General features: G+C 38.1%; 2 protein-coding genes and 1 long non-coding RNA gene across 3 annotated transcripts in view; 1 reads left to right on the forward strand and 2 right to left on the reverse strand.

Moving 5' to 3' along the window:
* LOC133529539 (uncharacterized) overlaps window positions 1-22,636 on the forward strand; it is a 408,510-nt gene that overhangs the window by 103,313 nt on the left and 282,561 nt on the right. The gene's annotated exons all lie outside the window — the stretch shown is intronic.
* LOC133529557 (uncharacterized) overlaps window positions 1-22,636 on the reverse strand; it is a 469,399-nt gene that overhangs the window by 67,291 nt on the left and 379,472 nt on the right. The gene's annotated exons all lie outside the window — the stretch shown is intronic.
* On the reverse strand, window positions 1,806-4,205 carry LOC133529790 (uncharacterized). The gene has a single exon (XM_061867600.1). The coding sequence runs from the start codon at window positions 4,167-4,169 to the stop codon at window positions 2,838-2,840; it is 1,332 nt and encodes a 443-aa protein (XP_061723584.1). The 5' UTR covers window positions 4,170-4,205; the 3' UTR covers window positions 1,806-2,837.

Consider the following 22,636-nt stretch of genomic DNA (forward strand, 5'->3'; position numbering starts at 1 on the left):
CTTATACAGCGTTGCTTGCAAATAAAAAAATTTAACTTTGGATTAGTATTACTTCAATATTTATTACTGAAATCATTATCTTTTTGCATTTTTTTAATACTACGTCGGTGGCAAACAAGCACACGGCCCGCCTGATGGTAAGCAGTCTCCGTAGCCTATGTACACCTGCAACCCTAGAGTAGTTACATGCGCGTTGCCGACCCTAACACTTCGTACCCTCGTTGACCTCTAGCAACCTTACTCACCGGCAGGAACATAACACATTAATCGTTTTCCATAAACCAATTTGGAAAAAAGTTGAAATAAATAAATATTATAGGGTAATAAGTCCCACGGTAAACTCAAGAAGCCTTGTGTTGAGGGTACTTAGACAACGATATATATAATATATAAATATTTATAAATACTTAAATACATAGAAAACACCCATGACTCAGGAACAAATATCCATGCTCATCACACGAATAAATGCCCTTACCAGGATTTGAACCCGGGACCATCAGCATCGTAGGCAGGGTCGCTACCCACTAGGCCAAACCGGTCGCCAATATGTAATATTGTCAATATGTTTGTGGTGTGGGTACTCGGTGCGTTAGGCCGGGGTCGTTTTCACCCGCCGCCCGCGACCGACAGTGGGGGACGCCGCACGCGGCGGGCGAAAACGACCACTCCCGAGCATTCCCGAACATACCATTCAGACGCCGCGGGCGGCGGGCCGCTGTCGGCCGCGGGCGGCGGGTGAAAACGACCCCGGCCTTAGGTTTTATGCACATTAATCAAACGAGCAACAGCCAAAACCAATAGCCGTGTTGACTGGTCTACATCCATGTTATGGGCGTTCGGGGAAAATTGTAAGTGTACCTAGTGGAATTAATCGGAAATTCCTCTGACGGAGTTGAAAGACTTTGTTTATATTTTAATGCCCGGAAATATTTTAATAATGAAGCCATTCTGGGTTAAGGAAAAGGCTTTCGGCGTATTTGGAATAGCAACTTGTGCCAGGAAAAGTAAACAGTCGGTTTTCATCTTTTATGCCATTTTTAACTAACTTCAAAAAAATAGGTTTTGAATTCGTCGGAAACTTTTTCATTTTATGTTGTTCATGTACAATTACGTTTTTTTTATGTAGTAGGATAACAAACAGGGTTATTATTATTATTATTATTAATCATTTATTTCAAATAACAAGGATTCATAATACATGGTTAGTAACAAAATAGTTCATTATCTTATTATCTACGTTAGTATTCTTATATCTAAGGTTTTTATATTGCTATGGCTATGTACACAAATAAATAAATACTCCATTGCAACAGTGGGCACATCACCCCACTACTTGAGCATTGTAAGAGATGTGCACACTGCAGCAATGTCGTATATAAGGACAATCAATCCTATCCGCTATCATGGCCAGGATGCGGTTGCGGCTATCCCGCACCCGCCGCACCAGGGACGCGCATTTCTTTCTGATTGTTGCATAAAAGCAGTCAACTCTCGCTTCCGCAAACATCCCTGATGCGCTGCAGAAGCGGGGCAGCCGCATCAACACCCTGAACGCATTATTATATTGTACGCGTAGGGCGGTGTAAGTTTTTCGAGTGTAGTTTACCCACAGGCTGCTCGTGTAAAAAGATGTGCAATAAGCTTTAAAAAGCGTTTTTTTAACTTCGTTGGAACAACGAGCAAACCTGCGGGCCAACATATTGGCTCTCACCGACAACGCCCTACGCTCCCTTTCTAAATCACTATCGTCTTTAAGACTTGGAGTAAGTATATGCCCCAAATACTTAAATTGCTGCACTCTGTTTAGTGGAGAACCATACAATTTAATCTCCGGTACACTACTAGGCGCTTTATTTCCCCCGCTAAAAACCATGTATTCGGATTTATTTACATTATATAACAACCCATGATTATTGGCAAACTTTTCACAGGTACTCAGCAATTTCCTTAACCCACACACCGAGGGGCTCAGCAGGACCATGTCGTCCACGTAGCTTATATTATTGACGGCTATGTCGTCCACATGACAGCCAACATGTTGACTGCTAAGCTCCTCGATGAGTGAGTTAATATACACATTAAAAAGCGAGGGTGACGTCAGCCCTCCCTGCCTAACACCGCACTCCAGCCTATACCAATCAGAGTATGTACCTGCCCATCTAACAGCGTTGACCTGGTTTCCATACCAATGTTTGAATATTTGTATTAACTCCCAAGGAACATTAATTTCCTTGAGTTTTTTCCACAAGATATCGTATGAAACCAGATCAAACGCCTTCGACAGGTCAAGGAAACAGGCATAGATAGGTGTTTCTCGATCTGTGTAGTATCTGACGACATGCTTTAAACACAAGATGGCACTATCGGTGGAAAGTCCAGGCCGAAACCCAAATTGGTTGTCGTGCAGCTGCAGGTGTTGTTGCAATCGCGCGTTCAGCAAGCCGTCAAACACTTTAGCTATGGTAGTGGCCAGAGATATTGGCCTGTAGTTACTAGTATTGGACAGATCCCCCGTCTTATTTTTTACAATAGGAACCACTACCGTTCGTATGAGCTCAGGCGGTAAATATGAGTGGCTTACACAGAGGGTATAGAGCATAGCAAGTGTCCTCGCGAGGTGGGGGCCCGCGAACTGGAGGTGCTCGACGCTGAGACCGTCATGACCTGGTGATTTTCCTTTTGAAATAGATTTTATCACTTGTCTGACTTCAGATGCAGTAAAACTTGTTCCCAATATGTCATCACGATTCTCAGGGTCGAGCGCCCCAGCTGCAGGTCCTAAAGGTGACGTAACCTTAAAACAATTTTTAAAAACATTAGCTATGCCTCTTGGGTCACTTACCCCCCCCCACGCTCACCGGAAGGCCGGGTTTACTATTTAACTTCTCGGTACATTTCCAAAACGCACGAAAATCATGATTCGTTTGATGAGTAGCTAAGATGTCCATTTTGATCTGGTCCTGGTGGTTTTGGCACCACCTTAATCGGGACTTAAAAATCTTCCTACTCTCACACATTTGATTGAATATGACACCTTGCGGGGGCCTTCCGTGCAATATCCACGTTTGGAACTTTATACGAGCATCAGTATGGGCTTGGCTGACGTGCCTATTCCAACCGACTATCTGCTTTTTCTTCCTACGCTTGCCTAAAATTCGACTGGCTGCAGCAGATTCACACAAGGCAGACACGATGTTAGTATACATAGTATTAATTATTTTTAAATGTTCAGTTTTGTGACATTTATGATCGGAACATTCTCTGAGGGCTGCCGGGAAATCAATGAGTCTTAGTTTATTATGACATTCTTGCCTATACCTATCAATCTGTTCTTGACTTCTAACCCCCCATAACACCTTATTATCCAAAAGAGTATGACTAGTTATTTTAGGAATTAGTACATCTAGTTGACACTCTAATATCAAGGGAAAGTGGTCCGACCATAACACGTCATACTTAACATACTCTTTGATAATAGAACTTAAACAAGATTCTGTCACAACAGCATGGTCCAACCTCCTCCTAGAACCATGCGCGTCACTTATAAAAGTGTAGGTATCCGAGTTCAAACCTAATTCCTTCACATCAACACAACTCCATCTCTGATCATCACAAAAACCGATAAGTTCGCTATAAAAAGGTTCGGTAGGATGAGCGTTAAAATCTCCCAAAATATATGCCGACTCAATATTATTATTGTCTATTAAAGAACTCACCGCGCTCAGACAGTCTGTGAAATCGGGAAGATTGCTCGTGCTGTCCGTGGGCATATAAACACTCACCACTAAAAAGTGCCTATCTGTTGACTCCACTTTGATAGCGCATATACGCGGATTATCGCACTGTATCACATTCACGTTACTAAAGGCGCTCGACCGCCACAGAAGTGCCACACCTCCGTACGGCCTACCACGCAACATGCCAGCCGATGTGTCCACTGCTGAAGTACCCGTGGCGGAGAAATCACTATCCATGCAGCTTAGATAGGATAATTCGTCAGGAAGGAGCCATGTCTCCTGCAAGGCTACTATGTCACAAGATTGGCACAGCTCTTTTATACTATCTATTGATCGCTTAACGTTTTTACAATTATAACTTGCCATTCTACACACTATTTTACTCATTATTGTGATTAAGGCCGTTTTCAATATTTTCTTTGTCCGCATATCTATGTCGGAAATGCACAAAGCGCTTAAATATAATATCTCGCGGCCATATTATATATAAGTATATCAACATTAAAACTAACTACTTATTACTTTTAATTTGGTTTTTATGTGTTTACACTCCCTCACCCTCCCTCAACAAGATTTCTTCTTTAAAAATAAACTTATAACTCTCTAATACTAATGCGTCCACAAAAAACTAACGAAAATAATTTCTAACTTCCAGAAAAATAACGCAAAGCAAAAACATTGTAACAAAACGAAAAGTACAGTCGGCAAGTAAAGTTGGGAAAAGTTTTTCCGAGTTTGTTGTTAGACACTTTAGTGAGGTATGCATTCTACGAGTAAATAACGGGGCTCAGGTTGAAACGCACCAAAGGCATAGAAATAAAAAATAAATATTATGGGACCATATACAACGTTTACTTATTTGGCTGGCGCGATGACCAAAAATTTAGTCTTGGCCTCCAACACAACGTCCGCCATTTTGCTCGATCCTGAGCGAATTCACGACAGCTTTCGCCGACGCCAAGCTCACGGAGGTCTACCTCCACTCTATCCGCCCAGCGATATTTAGGATGACCAACAGGACAGTCTTAATTTTAGTTTATTTTATTAGAAGACCAACAGCTTTAACAAACAGTATAGACTTATAATATAATTAGAATACAATCATGAAGCCAGTAACAGGTCTCCTTAACAGATACAAATGAAAATAATACGGATTTGCTTAGGTTATCTAGTAGTAGTTGTGTGCGTGTGTGTGCGTGTGTGTGCGTGTGTGTGTGTGTGTGTGTGTGTGTGTGTGTGTGTGTGTGCGTGCGTGCGTGTGTGCGTGCGTGCGTGCGTGCGTGCGTACGTGCGTGCGTGTGTGTGTGTCTGTGTTTGTGTGTGTGTGTGTGTGTGTGTGCGTGCGTGCGTGCGTGTGTGTGTGTGTTTGTGTGTGTGTGTGTGTGTGTGTGTGTGTGTGTGTGCGTGCGTGCGTGCGTGCGTGCGTGCGTGCGTGCGGGCGTGCGTGCGTGTGTGCGTGTGTGCTTGTGCGTGTGCATGTGAGTCGATTGGCGAATACGAGAGGAGGCCTTTGCCCAGCAGTGGGACACTAAATTAAGCTAACAAAAAAAGGTGTCATAAAATGTATTTAGTTTAAGGCACTATTAAGATCTACATATAAAAATAGTGCTGTTTTTAATAGTACATAAATAAATATTGTCTGAAACCATCCGTAACACTAATATTAGTAGATTAAGGACCATTTTCTTCAAAGTCGGTTAAAATACTCCTGTTGTTTAGGAACAATATCATACAAGATATACTCAGAAGTCTGAAACACACTCTGGAAGCTCCGCAAACTCAAATAATCCAATTGAAATATAATATCTTCACAACAAGAATAAAGTTATAACTCGCACTTCCATTGAGGAGGAAGTTTGTGTAAGTAAATAAAGTATGAAACTTATATGTCTAAGTATAAACAAGTACAAAAAGTCACTAGACTTATGTATAATTTATTGACCGGGATATGTACCGTTATTACATTTTGTATTGTTTTCTAACTCCCGATATTTCGACGTAGTTACATGCAAGAATGAGTGCGGTCTACACAACTTTGACGTTTTTCAACCCCATCCGGTATCTCCAGTTACCCGTGAAGCAGATGCTAGTAACTGCGTCGAAATATCGGGAGCTTGAAAACAATACAAAAGATAATCACTGGCCATAACCCGGTCGATTGAAGTCTAGTGAAACTAATCGAGAATCATTCAAAACTATCAAAAGATAAGTAGAAAAATAGTACTGTTATTTTATCACAGAAGTAATGTATAAGATGGTTAGTAATGCCAGGAGATTAGAAGGAAACAAAAGATAAGGCGCGCCGCGCCAGACTTGCGATGGAAAGGTTGACGATTACACGGGTTTTATTTAATGTTTTACCGTAATTACTATGAAAATGTAATGATTAAAATTTTGCTCGTCAAATCCCTACCAGACGGCTGATCCCTAGTAGGATAGAAAAAAAACCCGGAAAAATTCCCATTTTTTCTTAAAGCCATGTTTTTAAGTTTAATTCGGAAAAAGCAATGTCACTTATTGTCTACATTTTTCCGATAAAAACGGAAAAAACGCACTTTGAAAAGAACTTGTGAATTTTTCCATTCATATTTAATCCATAGTTTATGTAGCTACAACTGCTTAGTCGTGTATTTTGTTATCCAAATGCTGAAAATTTTTCCCAAAAAACTGAAAAATACGGAAAAAAACTAAAATTTCAAAACGTCCTAAAAAACGATTTGATTTTTTCGAGAATTTTCAACCCCTAACCCCTAGCTATTGTATACTAACATCTTTAAGGCATGTAGGATAACGACACACAAAATAAATGAAAGTTACGGCCTGATTCGAACTTTAAAATAATCACAAGTATTAGGTCTAGATACGATATGGATCGGATATATCACTATCAATAGTGACATTTCTTCAAACAAAACCACATGACAGACATTGAGACATGTTATTATGATTTTTGAAAACACATTTCGACACGAAACTCGTCTCAGCCGAAAGACGTCCACTGCTGGACAAAGGCTTCCCCCAAGGATCTCCAGAACGAACGGTTATTCGCTGCCCTTAACCAACGGTTTCCCGCGATTATAACCAGATCGTCGGTCCATCTAGTCTGGGGGCCTTCCCACGCTACGTCTTCCGGTACGTGGTCGCCACTCGAGAACCTTTCTGCCCCATCGGCAATCGGTTCTGCGAGCAATGTGGCCCGCCCACTGCCACTTAAGTCTGGCAATTCTCTGAGCTATGTCGACAACTTTGGTTCTCCTGCGCATCTCCTCATTTCTGATTCTATCATGCAGGGAAACTCCGAGCATAGCTCTCTCCGTTGCTCTTTGAGTTACCTGGAGCCTTCTTATGAACACGAAACTCAAAGTATTATATTTAAGTATATTTCATATGCAAATACAGATCTACAAGTAATGTGACAGTGAAGCTCGAAAGCTGTAACATTAATTAAATGGTACATTTGTGGCAGACTGCACTGCAAATATTGATGCTGTACGTCGGTTTGACTATACTTGAACAAATAGTCAACGTTTATCTATAAATTCTAGAATGTATATTAACGAAGTCCTTTGCTTCAAAAAATTTCATTAACTGTGTAGCGTCGAATAAACGATAATAACATACTCGTACATGTTAACGACCTTTCTGGCCTAGTGGGAAGTGAATCTGCATATCAAGCCAATGGTCCTGGGTTCAAATCTTGGTAAGTGCATTTATACGTGTGATGAGCATGGATATTTTTCCTGAATACTGGGTTATTCCTATGTATTTAAGTATTTATTATTTATATATTATATTTAATTTAATTTAATTTCATTTCATTTCATTTCTAAGTACCCACAACACAAGCCTTTTTGAGCTAGCTGTGGGACTTAGTCAATTTGTGTAAAAATGTCTTATTATATTTATTTATTCATTTGTATGTAACGTGATTTACAAAACGTGAACATTACTAAGTATAAACTTTTATAAGTAGGATTTAATTGAGTGTACTCAGTGTTGGGCATTCAAGAATAAAATCATGAACGGAATAAGAATTTGTAAGAATAAAATTACGTTGATTTTATTCCCCTCAAAATTATTTCAAATAATTCCGTCTGGAATAATGCTTTGGTGAGAAAATCGAATGCAAATAAATTATTCTTATTCAAATAAAAAAATCATGATTTTTTATTTGAAATAATATTCCATGAATAAAAATTGTAACGTCAGATTTATTCTTAGTAAAGCCGGTGAAGCTTATGTATGTCATGCATGAAAGTAGGTAGGTATATTTTGGATGGAATAAAGACGGACGAAATTTTTTTGTAAAACCCATGGGAATCGGGTTGTATGGAGCCGCCTGCAAAATACATTTGTAAAAGTTATGATGACGATATATTTTCATGTTTCTAAATTAACTTCAGTGCTTTTAGTGTCCTTGTTGCTACCGAACTTTTATTACTGAGTTATTACACGGTCTTTTTAAATACATGTTATTTAAAATTTCTTCATATTATTAAACATCAAAATAACATGCTCAAAGATCTTTGAAGGGCCGCCAGCCGCAGGTATTCAGTCAACGTTTCAAAAACAAAAAAACACCATACCTTCGTAAGGCCCAAGGTCCTACCTATAGGACTTATTCAGTTCGATGCAATTTAAATCATATTCAATTAGGACAGAGTTGCATTTGTTTTGTTTCGTGCAATTTTCAAACAAAATAAAATATACTGTATTCCGTGCATTATAGGTTCAAATTCCAGTGGCAAATTTTGGATTTTTCATTTCTATGGCTGGGCCTTAAGAGGATAAAGAAATCCTATTATTTTTGGTTTTATGGCATCTATACTTAAAGTAGAAACATGCCCGATAACCGATAAAAACATTCTGGGAGTCTTTCTACAAATCTAGTGATAAGGGTGTCATTTGCTATCTCATTTACATTCCGTAGATGTGAAAGAGATAGCATACTTAAGCTTAAAAAGTTTGTGTTAGTTAGCTGGTAGGTTCGTGGAAATAAAAAAATACGTGCTTTCAGTTGCCGATCTCTAAATTATATTATAAATTAAATATAATATAAAAAATACCAATTCTATTTCCAACGTAATATTTTGTCTAAATATGTAATTATTACTATCGACGAATCGAACGAGCCCTAAATGGATGAGAAGGCGTAGTTTAATAACATGACGCCTTTGGTTACATTTGCAATTAAATAATTTAAAAAAAATAGGATGATGATGATGATTGTTTCATGTCCTAATGTTATTCAGTGCGTGGGGTATTGAAGGGGAACAAAAATGTAATTTACAGTACATATGGGGCTACTTTATAGCACTAGTGCGAGAAGTAGCATATTACGTTACTGTGTCGAACATTTAAAGGGCCATATGTACTGTAAAACGTTGTACGATACATGTGCGAATAGGTAATTCGCAACTCGTGTCGATTTAAAACACTCCCTTCGGTCGTGTTTTAATTTATCGCCACTCGTTTCGAATTTCCTATTTTTCGCACTTGTATCGTAATGTACTATATTTTGGCGGTACGACACACGCCATTACGCTTTTTTATTTTCTATTCTTTCTTTTTTTCTTTCATTTTTCTTTTTTTATTATTACTTTAGGTTATTGATAGGGGAACGAAAATTTGATTATTTTTACGCTACGACGCACGGTTTAGGAGATACAGCCCTATAAAGATTTCCGCATGACTGAAAAAAAAATCTTTATGGGGCTGTATCTTCTAAACCGTGCGTCATAGCGCAAAAATAACGACATTTTTGCTCCCCTTTGAAACCCAGAAATGATATTTAACAAACACAAAAAAGGAAAAAAAATCACAAAAAGACAAAAAAAGCATAATGGCAGAATTTTGCTTATAGGTTTTTTATGGTTGAATGCCAAGACGTGCCATCTTCTTATCTTCTAATTTTCGGGGGCCCTTGCGGATACACTTCGACCCATAGGGATCGTTCCATAATTAGACGTTTAAAAATAAAAGAAGGTTGCCTTACAGGCCTAGGTGTGTAAACACAAAAAAGAAAAAAAAAACACAAAAAAGACAAATAAAGAAAAAAAAAAATAATGGCAGAATTTTGCTTATAGGTTTTTTATGGTTGAATGCCAAGACGTGCCATAATTTGACGTTTAAAAACAAAAGAAGGCTGCCTTACAGGCCTAGGTGTGTAAGGCTGTATGAAATTCCTTTACATATCATCTTCACTCATCGCACCTGATATGTAGTATTTCCGGACCTAATTTGAAGTAAGTCATGTCAACATTTCATTTCAAGTTTGAGAAAACGTATAATTTCAACTTGCTCTATAAATAAACGATGAGTCACTTTCAAAGCTTAGGTAAAGAAAAGTATGATCCTTCCAAACAGTTTAATTTACATTCAAATTTTATAAGTTACGCTAACAACTCAACCAATTTAAGTAAAATATCTTATTTCACCACTTTGAACAAGTTGCAAAGTGAAATAAAACTTAAAATTGGTGAATACTTAAAAGCATAATATATCAAAAGCTATAATACTAGAAGTTCCATATTACGATGTACAGACGATCTCCTACAGACTATACAATATGAAAGATAAGAAGCTTGCACCTTGCACTATATGACATTATATAGGCGTTCCTGTTTTTAGGGTTCCGTACCAAAAAGGTACAAAAGGAAGCCCTTATGGTGCGACTCTGTCCGTCCGTCCGTCCGTCTGTCTGTCTGTCTGTCACATCGCTAAATATCTCGAGAACCACTTAAGCTATCGATTTGAAATTTGGAATAGTTAGGAACAACGCTAACCCAAATACATTGCAAATATATATACTCGTATATATTATTAACTATGGAAAATGCCAAATGACTAGGTCAAAGGTATCATTTAAAAGAGCTAAAATTGGACATTTAAAAAAAATCTTTTTTTTTTCTTTATGAAGTCAAATTAATTTATGAAGATAAATGTGAAAGAAAATACCGTTCCCCCCTTATCTCCGAAGTTTACCGAGGAAAAGTTAGATTATTTACATAATATTAACATTACTATCAATTTTACAGGAAAAATATAAACAGACCTCTATCTTGATAACTTTTATATATTTAACAAAAATCTTTCCGAATTTAGTTTGCAATTTAACCAACTTAACGTGTGTTTATGACATCTGAAATTTCTATGAGATTACATTTAATACAACTTATTTCAAATAAAATATCAATTTTTGAAATCTGTTCACATGATAGAGAATTATCCTCTTAAAACCAACATACGTGCATTACATCGCGCAAATTAGACAATTTGCCGACAGATGGCGCTTTACACAATTATACTTAGTGTAGGTACTTCTGTTCAAAGTCTTCCGTGCCTTTATTAGTTACACGAGATAATTCAAAGTTTGTACGGAACCCTCGGTGCGCGAGTAAAATGAATTTGCACAACAGATTTTTGTTTCATTGGTATTAAATCTGAAACAAGGCGAATTAAAAAAAAATGACATGTATGTCTTTAAATACGTTCCGGAATATACCGTTAAAATCTTTCCGTTTCTTCTCGGGTACCGTGTATATTAAGATTGGAAAGTGATCCGTGCCTTGATCAAATTGCATCACGTCCATACCCTTTGTGGATGTAAGGGGCGAATCGAAACTTTCCCTTTGATACTTAATCCAAGTCTTAAAGAAAGAACTTTGGAAGTTATATTGATCTCTTGAGTGTTAGAAAATCGAGCTCACACTTGGGTAATTTAGGGTCAAATTTAGGGTCAATTTTAAGAGCTCAACGAGGGGAGGGTTTAGGGTCGGCAACGCGCATGTAACTCCTCTGGAGTTGCAGGCGTACATAGGCTACGGAGACTGCTTACCATCAGGCGGGCCGTATGCTTGTTTGCCACCGACGTAGTATTAAAAAAAAAAAGGTGGTATATTTTGAAGACTATAATGGTTGTAAACAAACGTACGCTTGGCCTCACAATAAACAGCTAAGCGACGTCTAACCTGACAATAAATAGTAACCTGGATGACATTAGCTTGATACCGAATTCCAAATATTTCAGAGCATAAAGTACCTACTTCTTCATATGAAGCAAAAACTGTCCAATTGAGTCTCGAGAATTTCTACAGCCCTTGCCCATTAGTACAATGTACGAAAGCTTCCTGCACCGATAAATATTGAGGGCCTTCAGATACTCTCGGTCTGATTCGAACTTAAGGATACATCAAATATTAGGTCAAGATATATTCACTTGCTTACTCCGTTGGCTCAGCGACCCAAATGAGACTTGGCCTCCGACAAAAGACAGCACCACTTTTCTCGGTCCTGTGCGACTTCTCGCCAATTGTTGACTCGAAGATCGCGCAGATCCGCCTCCACCATGTCGCTCCAGCGATATCTGGGGCGTCCGATAGGACGTCCTCCTGCTAGGCGACCCAGATACGCTTTTTTACGTTACGTTATGTGTAAAAAAGTTATTTTTTTGATCGAAGTAACGTCACTTTTATATCCGAACGAAACTGTTATATCCGATCCATATCGTAACTAGATCTAATATTTGACGTATCTTAAAGTTCGAATTGGGCTGTCTGTATACTTTCTTCGCTTCATGTTCACAACTCAAGAACCTTTTTGCCTCACCAGCCAACGGTTCTATGAGCCTCGGCATGCCATGCCTCGTGTAGGTGCCAGTGAAGGGTCCAGGGACAGATTTCTGGCTTAAAATTTTTATTAAAAATAAACTAAAATATATAAACCAAAACTGTAAGCTACTGTTTTGTCTCAGTATTAGTGATAATATAAGACCAAATATAGGGGTCTCGGCGCCCTTGGCCCGTGGGCTCCAAGCGTCCTTAAGCTTATTAAAGAACTGGCATCCTACTGGATATCAGAGGTCACCGGTGAGTAGAGCTTGCAGTTTCCTCGCTCAAAGAATTAGTCTTGCGATACAGCGAGGAAATGCTGCCAGCATCTACAGCACCATGCCGCAGGGGGATAGGTTTTAGTATTTTATTTTAAGATTACTATTATTTATTTTATATTTAGGTTTTAAGTTTTATAGTTTAGTTCTTATAATTTTATAATTGTAGGGAAATAAACCATGTCGTAAATAATTGAAACAGTAAATAAATAAGAAATTACGTTAAAACGTAAAACCAAACCTATCTTATTCACGAAAAGAAGTTCATGTCATATCATGTTATTTCAGAAAATCGTTTTAAAATGAGACCGTTGGTCCAATTGTATAGCTAGCGGCTCAGAGGGCCTACCGCGAACCACGTTCGACGTGTTGCCTCTCTGTCCCACTTGTAAATTCGTACGTAAGTGTTGGTGACAGGCCGCCAACATAAGCGTGACAGGGAGGCAACACGTCGAACGTGGTTCGCGGTAGGCCCTCAGTTCTTATGACTTTTCAGATGTTCAATAAAAAAACTGAATATTTATCATAAGATGTTTAGGTATTGGCACACTTTGCAAAGATTTCCCCCGAATATTCTCCACAATCTCACACATAGTATTCTTTCTCCAAGTAACAAGAGCATAAATGGTGCTAAACCTACATTCGCTATATAACAATATTCCTTATTCCTCAAAAGAATACTTATCATAAGCGGACCGCGCACAAAAGACACGGAGGGAATTTACATTTTTATTTCTTACGAATATATCTCGGTAACGTGGGATACTTTTCGACTTGTTCAATACTGACTTGGCTTTTTAAACGCTTATGTTAATTTAGTAAGTTAACAAAGAGAGGACATGTCGGATCTTTATAAGAAATATTCTATAGGGTTGTTTCCATCTACAAACCTTAGGGCAGAATTGTATCCCAATAAATTCTTTTGGATTATAAGAACATGTTAAACTACTTTTAGGGGACCTGTAATGACCATATTTTTGTAAATATTGAATTTAAAACATCTTTTGGCACTCGTCACGTGACCAAGCTCGAAACGTCATTGAAGATTCTGATGACGCCACAACTCTCGGATTGACACTGTTGACAGTTAGGAGATAAACAACAAATGACAAATGTCAGTTGACAGTTCGTATCTTCTACGTGTGTATGAAGTTATGTGTCAAACCGTAAACTGTGACATCACACAATTTTCAAAGAGCGTTTTGGGCGCGAAAGCATCTTTCAAAATATATTTTGTTAATTTAACATATTTAAAGCCGTTTTTAGTATAAAAGTTGAATTTTAGGGCAACTTTTAGTTAATATAGAACGTAATACAAGCGTTTCAAAAAACCCTATTGTCTATCGGGTGTGGACCGTAACAGGAGCAATAGTACATTGTGCAACGAGGAGGGTAAGTGAAGTTTTGGATACGAGGGTGGAAATATTCTTACCTCCGGAGTTACACACAATGTTTTTCATCACACTTGCAAAGAAAAAACTTAATTTTAAGCGCAATAATTTTTAAATACGGTGACATATCAAACATTCGTCCGCCATTTTGTAATTTCTTGACAGGTTAGGCATCGAAGGCACAGACCTATTCGGCAATCAGCCACGATTGAAAATTATGTAAAAATATTTTAAACGGTTGTTAAATTAATCAAATTAAATATTTTTAAACATAAACAAAAGTATTAAATTATAAACGTCAGAATTTTAAAAGTAAAACTCATCTTTGCTACTTGGTTTGTATGAATAAGTGAGATAATAAAAAAAAGCTAGCTATAGCTTATTTTTTCACAATCCATAACTCTCGCGGGAACAAAATAGGCCTTTGTTCTTCAGTACACCTGCATGAAATAAGATCTTTTTCGAGCAAGTGTGATGAAAAATATTAAATTGTATGCTGTACTCCTCAAACTGACCAACATTCATGTATATCATGACATTTTGAGATAGGTAGTCAGCATCAAAAGTAGGGGATCAAACAACGCTTCAAACGTTCTGTAACAGCTTAACAAAAAGCAGTCAAGTGCGAGTCGGACTCGCCCATGAAGGCTTCCGTACCGTTTAAGACGTGTTAAAAAAAACTACTTACTAGATCTCGTTCAAACCAATTTTCGGTGGAAGTTTGCATGGTAATGTATATCATATATTTTTTTTAGTTTTATCATTCTGTTATGATTGAAGTTACAGGGGGGGGGGGGGGACACATTTTACCACTTTGGAAGTGTCTCTCGCGCAAACTATTCAGTTTAGAAAAAAATTATATTAAACAACCTCAATATCATTTTTGAAGACCTATCCATAGATACCCCATACGTATAGGTTTGATGAAAAAAGATTTTTTGAGTTTCAGTTCTAAGTATGGGGAACCCCCAAATTTTATTGTTTTTTTTTTCTATTTTTGTGTGAAAATCTTAATGCGATTCATAGAATACATCTACTTACCAAGTTTGAACAGTATAAGTAGCTCTTATAGTTTCGGAAAAGGTGGCTGTGACATAAACGGACAGACAGACGGACATGACGAATCTGTAAGGGTTCCGTTTTTTGCCATTTGGCTACGGAACCCTAAAAAGCGATAGTTCTGTATGTAGAACAATTTAGACGTGAATTTTAGAGATTTCTCTACATTTAGAAAATTTATCCGGAAGCTCAGATACTTTTGGTGCGTTGTTTCATCTGCTACTTTTGATGCTGACTGTACAACGAGGCTGGCTTAGCGAGGTTTGCGATGCGGACTCCATTATTGGTTTGTGAGGAGTGAAATCTGTCAGATTTGTATTTATGATCAACTAATAATGCCTTCTTAAGCGATTTGTATATGAATAATGGAATATTTAACGATCAATTATGCAAAAATCAATTCAACTTTCAGCCCTGCACTTTGAATGGATTTGATTTTAAAATATCTTTTCCCTGCTTTGCTGTGTGGTAAAGAAATTTCGGGATTGGAAAATAGTAAGCATACAAAATAAATTGACCCCCAATGTAAAGCAACACACAAGTTACTAGTTACGATCTTTTAAAAGTAACTGTCAACGCTCGTTGGCAGTTACTATAAAAAGCTCGTATGCCTTCTAATTTCCTGGTTTTAAGTTCCCTATTATAATTAAAAACATTTGCTAACGCGTATATTTACTGTATGCGCCCTTTTTAAACGAGTTACGGGTACCTAACTCGTTAAAAAAGGGCGCTCTTCATTTTTGAAGGATTGACCACAATAATAAGCAACCAGTCACAAATAAAGCCAAGTATATTAAAAGTTATCCCAAACCCTTATATACGATCCCTATAAACATTTCAATAGCGTGATGTAGAAATCGCCGCTCCCGGTACAGCGCCATCTCGCGTGATATTTGGTGAAAATGTTTATATTAAAGTACTTGACGGAAGTATGGACGCGAACATTTGCACTGTTAAGATGTAGTCAAACCAAGATACTTATCTTAAACTCGCTGCCAACTTTGGCAGCGATTTTGATAGCCCAGACGGTGCACGTGTTATTTTAAACGTCAAACTTTTATGAAATTATGACGTTTACTTAACACTTGCACAGACTGAATCATCAAATTTGCTGCCAACTTATCTAGGTCTGACTCTGATCATTTATTTGACGACCGGTCCAGTCTAGTGGACAGTGACCCTACCTATGAAGCCGATGGTCCCGGGTTCGAATCCCGGCAAGAGCATTTATTTGTGTGACGAACTCAGATAATTGTTTCTAAGTCATGGATGTTTTCTATGTATATAAGTATGTATTAAGTAAGTAAGTAAACACTTTATTGTACGAGAAAAAAATATATTACATCAGATGTATTGATCTTTATACGGAAGTATATAGTCGCCTAGTACCCATGGAACAAACTTTGCTTAGTTTCGGGCTATGTTGGTCTGTGTAAATTTGTCCCCAAAAATGTATTATTTATTATTATATTTTGGTTCCTGTGAGAAGGGCCTAACGTAACTGCTCAAGACGTTATAACTTGGTTAGAGCTCCGACTGCGGCCGACAGATCGATCGGCCCAGTACACGAAACTTAGTTAGGCTGTCATGTTACAGGCGGTACAGTCGGGTAGTTAAGACTGGATATGTTTAATATTAACTGGGTACTTAACATACGAATGTGAGGCCTGGACACTAACTTTGAAGGAGGAAAGCAAGCTTCTGGTGGCTGAGAGGAAGATTCTTCGCAAAATCCTCGGCCCAACGCAGCGACCCGATGGCAACTGGAGAATCTGCAAATACGTGGAAGTCGAACAGATAGTAGCCGAGCCAAATATCATGGGTGTCACAAAGGCGCAAAGGCTGCGGTGGCTCGGTCATCTAGAGCGAATGGGAGCCGATCGGGCGATGAAAAGAGCGCTTGAGGGAAAACCGACAGCACGCCGCCCGGCCGGTCGACCTAGGTATCGATGGGCGGATGTGGTGGACACGGATCTACGCGAGCTCCAGGTTGAAGACTGGCGAGAAACTGCATAGGACCGGGATCGGTGGCGAGCAGTCGTGATGGAGGCCAAGACACACTTTGGGTCGCTGCGCCAGAGGAGTAAGTAAGTAAGTATTAACTGGCTTCTTGACAGTTTTTTGTAAATAATGTCAATCGATCTTGATTTTCCTGAGGATCAAATGTCTATATAGGATTCATGGCATTTAAGCAACACAAAGGTCAGAAATGGGTGTTATAGTCTGACGCTGGCTCTTGATGATTAAAACGCCTCTAACAAAATGATATTGTAATGTGACGTCACATTACATTAGTCTGTTCTAAATGTATGGAAGATCAAGAAAATTGCTATTTTGACCCCGGAATATTGCGTTTATGTATGTAGTTGTCATACAATTTATTTTTCATTAAAATGTAAGAAATCGAATGGTACCATTTTTTTCTTTTTAAAAGTTCCACTGTTTTATAATGGCCAATTTTCTATCCATTCAACATGTGTCAAGTACCCAATTAGTATATTTTCCCGCCAATACATGAACGGACACATGCGAGCGAAATGCACGGTATTCACGGTAACTGTTATAACTGACAGCATTCAGACATGTGCTGCTCATCACACGAATTAATTACCCTTCCCGAGATTCGAAGTCCGAACCCAGGATAATCGGATTCATAGGCAGCATTCATCATCACGAAAACGCATTATTGTTTGTGTTAAAATCTGAGCGTTTTAGAGCCATTTTTTTTCCGGTGCAAAAGTATATCGATTTTACATGGACTAAATTGGACATTTTTCCAATGCGAATAGCATCTTGTGGGAATCAGATTATACCTAAAGTATAACAAATAACTGGGTAGTTTTTTACAGCTCCATCCCATAAAAGATAAAAGGAAAATACAAATCTGCAGTGTCGGCATGGTTCCATTTTTATCGCTTGGCGCTATGCCCGTCACTTTTGCTCTTATACTTACTTGTTAGAACGTGACAGGCATGGTGACAAATGATAAAGAGCCGACCATCTTAGCCCTACTGTAATAAGGATTTATTATAATATAGAAAATATTTAAATCAAACATAAGTTAATAAAATAATCTACTTCATTTGGCATAACATCATCCCAATTATCCTCGTAATCTAAAAAGACGTATGTTGTTATGAAAATCGTATGCAGTTACGTTTTAAATTAGCACGGTAATATTGAAAAAATGTCGTCATATTTATTCCAAATTTTACTAAAGTTATCTGTACCCCTAGTGTAACTTTGATCGACATCATAACGTGACGAACGCGTTTGCGTTAAGTCTCATTTTGTATAGGATTTTGAGGTTCCAAAACGTCCCGCTTGGCGCGCTCTTTCGAAATCCAATACAAAATGAGACTAAACGCAAACGCGTACGTCACGTTTGGAAATCGAATTTATTTACACTAGGGGTACTGTTTACTTACACGTGAAAAGTGATCATACTGTCCTCGGAATATTCGGAATAATGTTCTGTTCTGCACCACTTCACGACACATGAAGACATTTTTAATTATAAAAAAAACGTTGTTTTTATAAACCGATTTAGCCATCTATCACTGACTGTCATATTGGTCGAACTGAAGTTGCAAAACGAGTAGTTTGTAACCCCCGCCCACCTTAGGGTAGTTTACGTTGGGCTATAATTGAGCGTTCAGAATGCTTCCATGTTTTATTTCCGTTCACTGCCTTAATAGCAACCTGAGGGGCTACCGCGAACCACGTTCGACGTGTTGCCTCCCTGTCACACTTACGTACGAATTTAAGAGTGCGACAGAGAGGCAACACGTCGAACGTGGTTCGCGGTAGGCCCGTAGTGATTGTTTCAGAAGTTTTAAATAATTATGAATCAGGGTAAATAGATAACTTGATGACAATTAATAAAACTATTACTAAATTATACACTAAGCTTCGTGTTATTTATCAGTATTGAAAAAAAAACAAATATTGATGATTAATTTAGAATTTTAATATAAATTGCTTATTTACATAACAATGGAGTTTGCTCTTATTTACTTAGACATCTATTTGAACTTAGTTTCTTTCACACGCGTGTAGGTGTACGCGTGTGAAAGATGATGATGTTTCTTATTACGTGGTTTAATGAGATACCTATTTACTCTAGCCTTGAAGAGATCCAGAACTCATGCGAAAACACAGACTCGGGAGGACATTTCACTCCTTGGCAGTTCGCATAAGGAATGTTTACGTATTTGTGGAATACCTACCATGAAGCGATGCCGGAGTGCCGATTGTTTGGTAGTCCGATAGTGAAATGGGGACGGAGGAATAAGGTTGTGCAGTTCCTCGGCACACTCTTTTGTGGTGAGCGCTTTTACTGAATATCTAGCGTCCTTCGCCAAGGAGGAGTTTTTGTCACAGGGTGACAAGTTTCGGCGGTTCCGCGGTTGACACAGTGAGGTTGCGAAATGCATCGCAACCATAGTGTGTTCTCTAGTTAGCTATGTTTTAAGGTATTTATCTATGGGCCAATATTAGCCTGAAAATATTTTTTTGTTTTTATGATATAGGAGGAAAACGAGCAGACGGATCACCTGATGGTCCACCCATGAACACCCGCAACACCAGAGGGGTTGTAAATGCGTTACTGGCCTTTGAGAAAATGGGAGTACGCTCTTTTTCTTTCGCTGTTGTTTTCGACGTATTTAAGGGGCTTGTTATCTGTATTACACATGAAACATTTAACTTCTAAACTAAAATACTGACTACAAAATTTCCGATGCCCTATCTGATTGAAGTAAAAAAATATGGCATTATTACATCCTGTATAAAATAAAAGCGTAGCACCAAAACCGACAACCGAATCATTTGACGCCGGTTTGGCCTAGTGGGTAGTGACCCTGCCTATGAAGCCGATGGTCCCGGGTTCAAATCCTGGCAAGGGTTCGTGTGATGAGCACGGATATTTTTAAATATTTCTATATTATATATATCGTTGTCTAAGTACCCTAAACACAAGCCTTATTGAGCTTACTGTGGGACTTTAGTCAATTTGTGTAATAATGTCCTATTATAAAATAATAAAAAATACAACCTTTACAAATTCTAAACGTAACAAATAATTTAAAAACCCGCAGCTTTCTTCCGAAAATGCGTAGCCAAGGCTTAAAAACAACTCAGAAGCTTACCCAACTTCATCAGATGAAATGAATTTTTAAACATCCAAATTGAATACAACTTTGTACGGGCTTATGATTTTCTTTTATTACTGTTGGGACGATATGTTATGTCAAGAAAAGAGCGGACTCCCATCTTAAAGGCCGGCAACGCACACAACCCCTCTGGTGTTGCGGGTGTCCATGGGCGGCGGTAATCGCTTATCATCAGGTCCATCTGCTCGTTTGCCTCCTATACCATTATTATTAAAAATGTATTTGGTATTGACCTTTTGAAAGCCATTTTATCAACTTATCCAAATGACAGATGTTTGTGATTAGTTCAAGCTAGCGGCTATAGAACTTCAAACCCCGACTTGTACCAATGAGTTTCTCGGAACTTATGTACGAAATATCATTTGATGTTTACCAGTCGCTTTCCAGTCGTAAAACATCGTGAGGAAACCGGACTAATCCCAACCAGGCCTAGTTTACCCTCTGGGTTGTCAGATGGGAGTCGCTTTCGTAAATACTAGTGCCTACGCAAATTCTAAGGATTTGTTGCCAAGCGGACCCGAGGCTCCCATGAGCTGTGGCCAAAATGGCGGGACAAACGCAGAGAAGAAGAAACTTGAGTAAGATACTATTAGAACAAATTAAGTTCATTTTTTTTCATTTTAAATTGTGCTATTTCAAGTACGCGTAGCTTGAGTAGCTGATGCTGATGTCATTTTCATACAACTTATAACCTAATAAAAACGCAATATCTTGTAAAGTTGCGACGGATTTTACCTACAATGCCACTCGCGTGCGCGTGCGCCCGCGCCAGCGTAGCGAACGCCCTGAATCACATCATCCATTGTCCATATATTCTGTCTACGAAGCAGGACGTGAGTTCGAATCCTGTTATGGGCATTTATTTAAATGTTTATAACAGTAATTTTTTTCTGAGTTACGGATGTTATCTATGTAACTATTTATGTATATCTATTATATTGTATTATCGTCTGTACCCACAACGGCCACAACACCTGATTGAGCTTACCGTGGTAGTTCGATCTGTGTAAAAATGTCCGAGAATATTTATATTTCATTTATATTTATATTCTTCGAAGATCTAAAACCCCATCTAACGAAACAAGATTTTAAAAAGAATACGACAAAACGTATTAAAAAAAAAATATATATATATATATATTTTTTTTTTTTATTATTTATTTCAGAACCATAAAAATTCCATAAAACATTGTTAGTACCATCGTTATAGCTAGGGGTTAGTAAGTACATTAAAATCAAATCAAATCCAAATATAATAAGAATAATAAATATTTAATAATATTGACATAATAACAATGAAATCATGATTCATAGTAAAATAAAAATTAGTTAATAATGAATACAAAAATAATTAATAAATTAGCATGTCAAATTCAAAATAAAATAGACTAGAATAATAATTACGACTACATATTCCCATAAATAATGATTTCATGTCAAAAGAGCAATAGTACAAGTATAAAAATGTCATTATATTTTAATTAATAATTTTGACCCATGTACACAGGATGGAACTCTCTGGTCTGTCGGCAATTACCTTCAGTATCCTGTTGTCGCTGCCTCGGCTTAAAATAATAATAGTAAATATTATATTGACTAAGTCCCACGGCGAGCTCAATAAGGCTTCTGTTATGGGTACTCAGACAACGACATTTATAATATACAAATACTTAAATATATATAAAACATCTATGACTATTTATCCATGGATATTTGTTCCTGAGTCATGGATGTTTCTATGTATTTAAGTATTTATAAATATGTATGTATTTTAAAAATCGTTGTCTAAGTACCCGCAACACAAGCCTTATTGAGCTTACCGTGGGACTTAGTCAATTTGTGTAATAATGTCCTATAATATTTATTTATATTATTATTATTATCTCCTTTATTTATTTTTCGTCTTAGGCTAGGTCATTTATAATATGAATATAAAAGTAAAATATAAAAACACTTCAAAAACAATACAAAAGATACAAACACATTATAAAAAACCTAACCTAGGGTGCCGCCAGCAGCGGGGCAGGGCCCAAGCTGCCGGTGGTCAGGGCCGCAGAGAGAGGAACCGTCGGACTATCCGCGCCGTGTCCAAGATCACCGCCTTCTGCATCTGACCCTTGATCCAACCACCTAGCGAGAGTCTCTCAAGGTGTTGGTCGAGACTCTTCGCTATGAGACCGTTCGCTGAAACGACTATTGGGACAATGATCGTCGAATCAACATCCCACATGGCGGTTATCTCGTGAGCCAAGTCTAGGTACTTGCTGGACTTGTCCTTCTCAGCTTTCACGAGATTCTCATCATGGGGGATGGTGATATCGACGAGCACGGCCCGGCGTTGCGATCGATCTATTATCACGATGTCAGGCTTATTGGCTACAATAG

The sequence above is a fragment of the Cydia pomonella genome, chromosome 21 (genome assembly GCF_033807575.1).
Source record: "Cydia pomonella isolate Wapato2018A chromosome 21, ilCydPomo1, whole genome shotgun sequence".
NCBI lineage: Eukaryota > Metazoa > Arthropoda > Insecta > Lepidoptera > Tortricidae > Cydia > Cydia pomonella.

Excerpts from the sequence above, each read along its gene's own strand:
- LOC133529790 (XM_061867600.1), bottom strand. The coding sequence starts at position 4,169 with ATGCGGACAAAGAAAATATTGAAAACGGCCTTAATCACAATAATGAGT.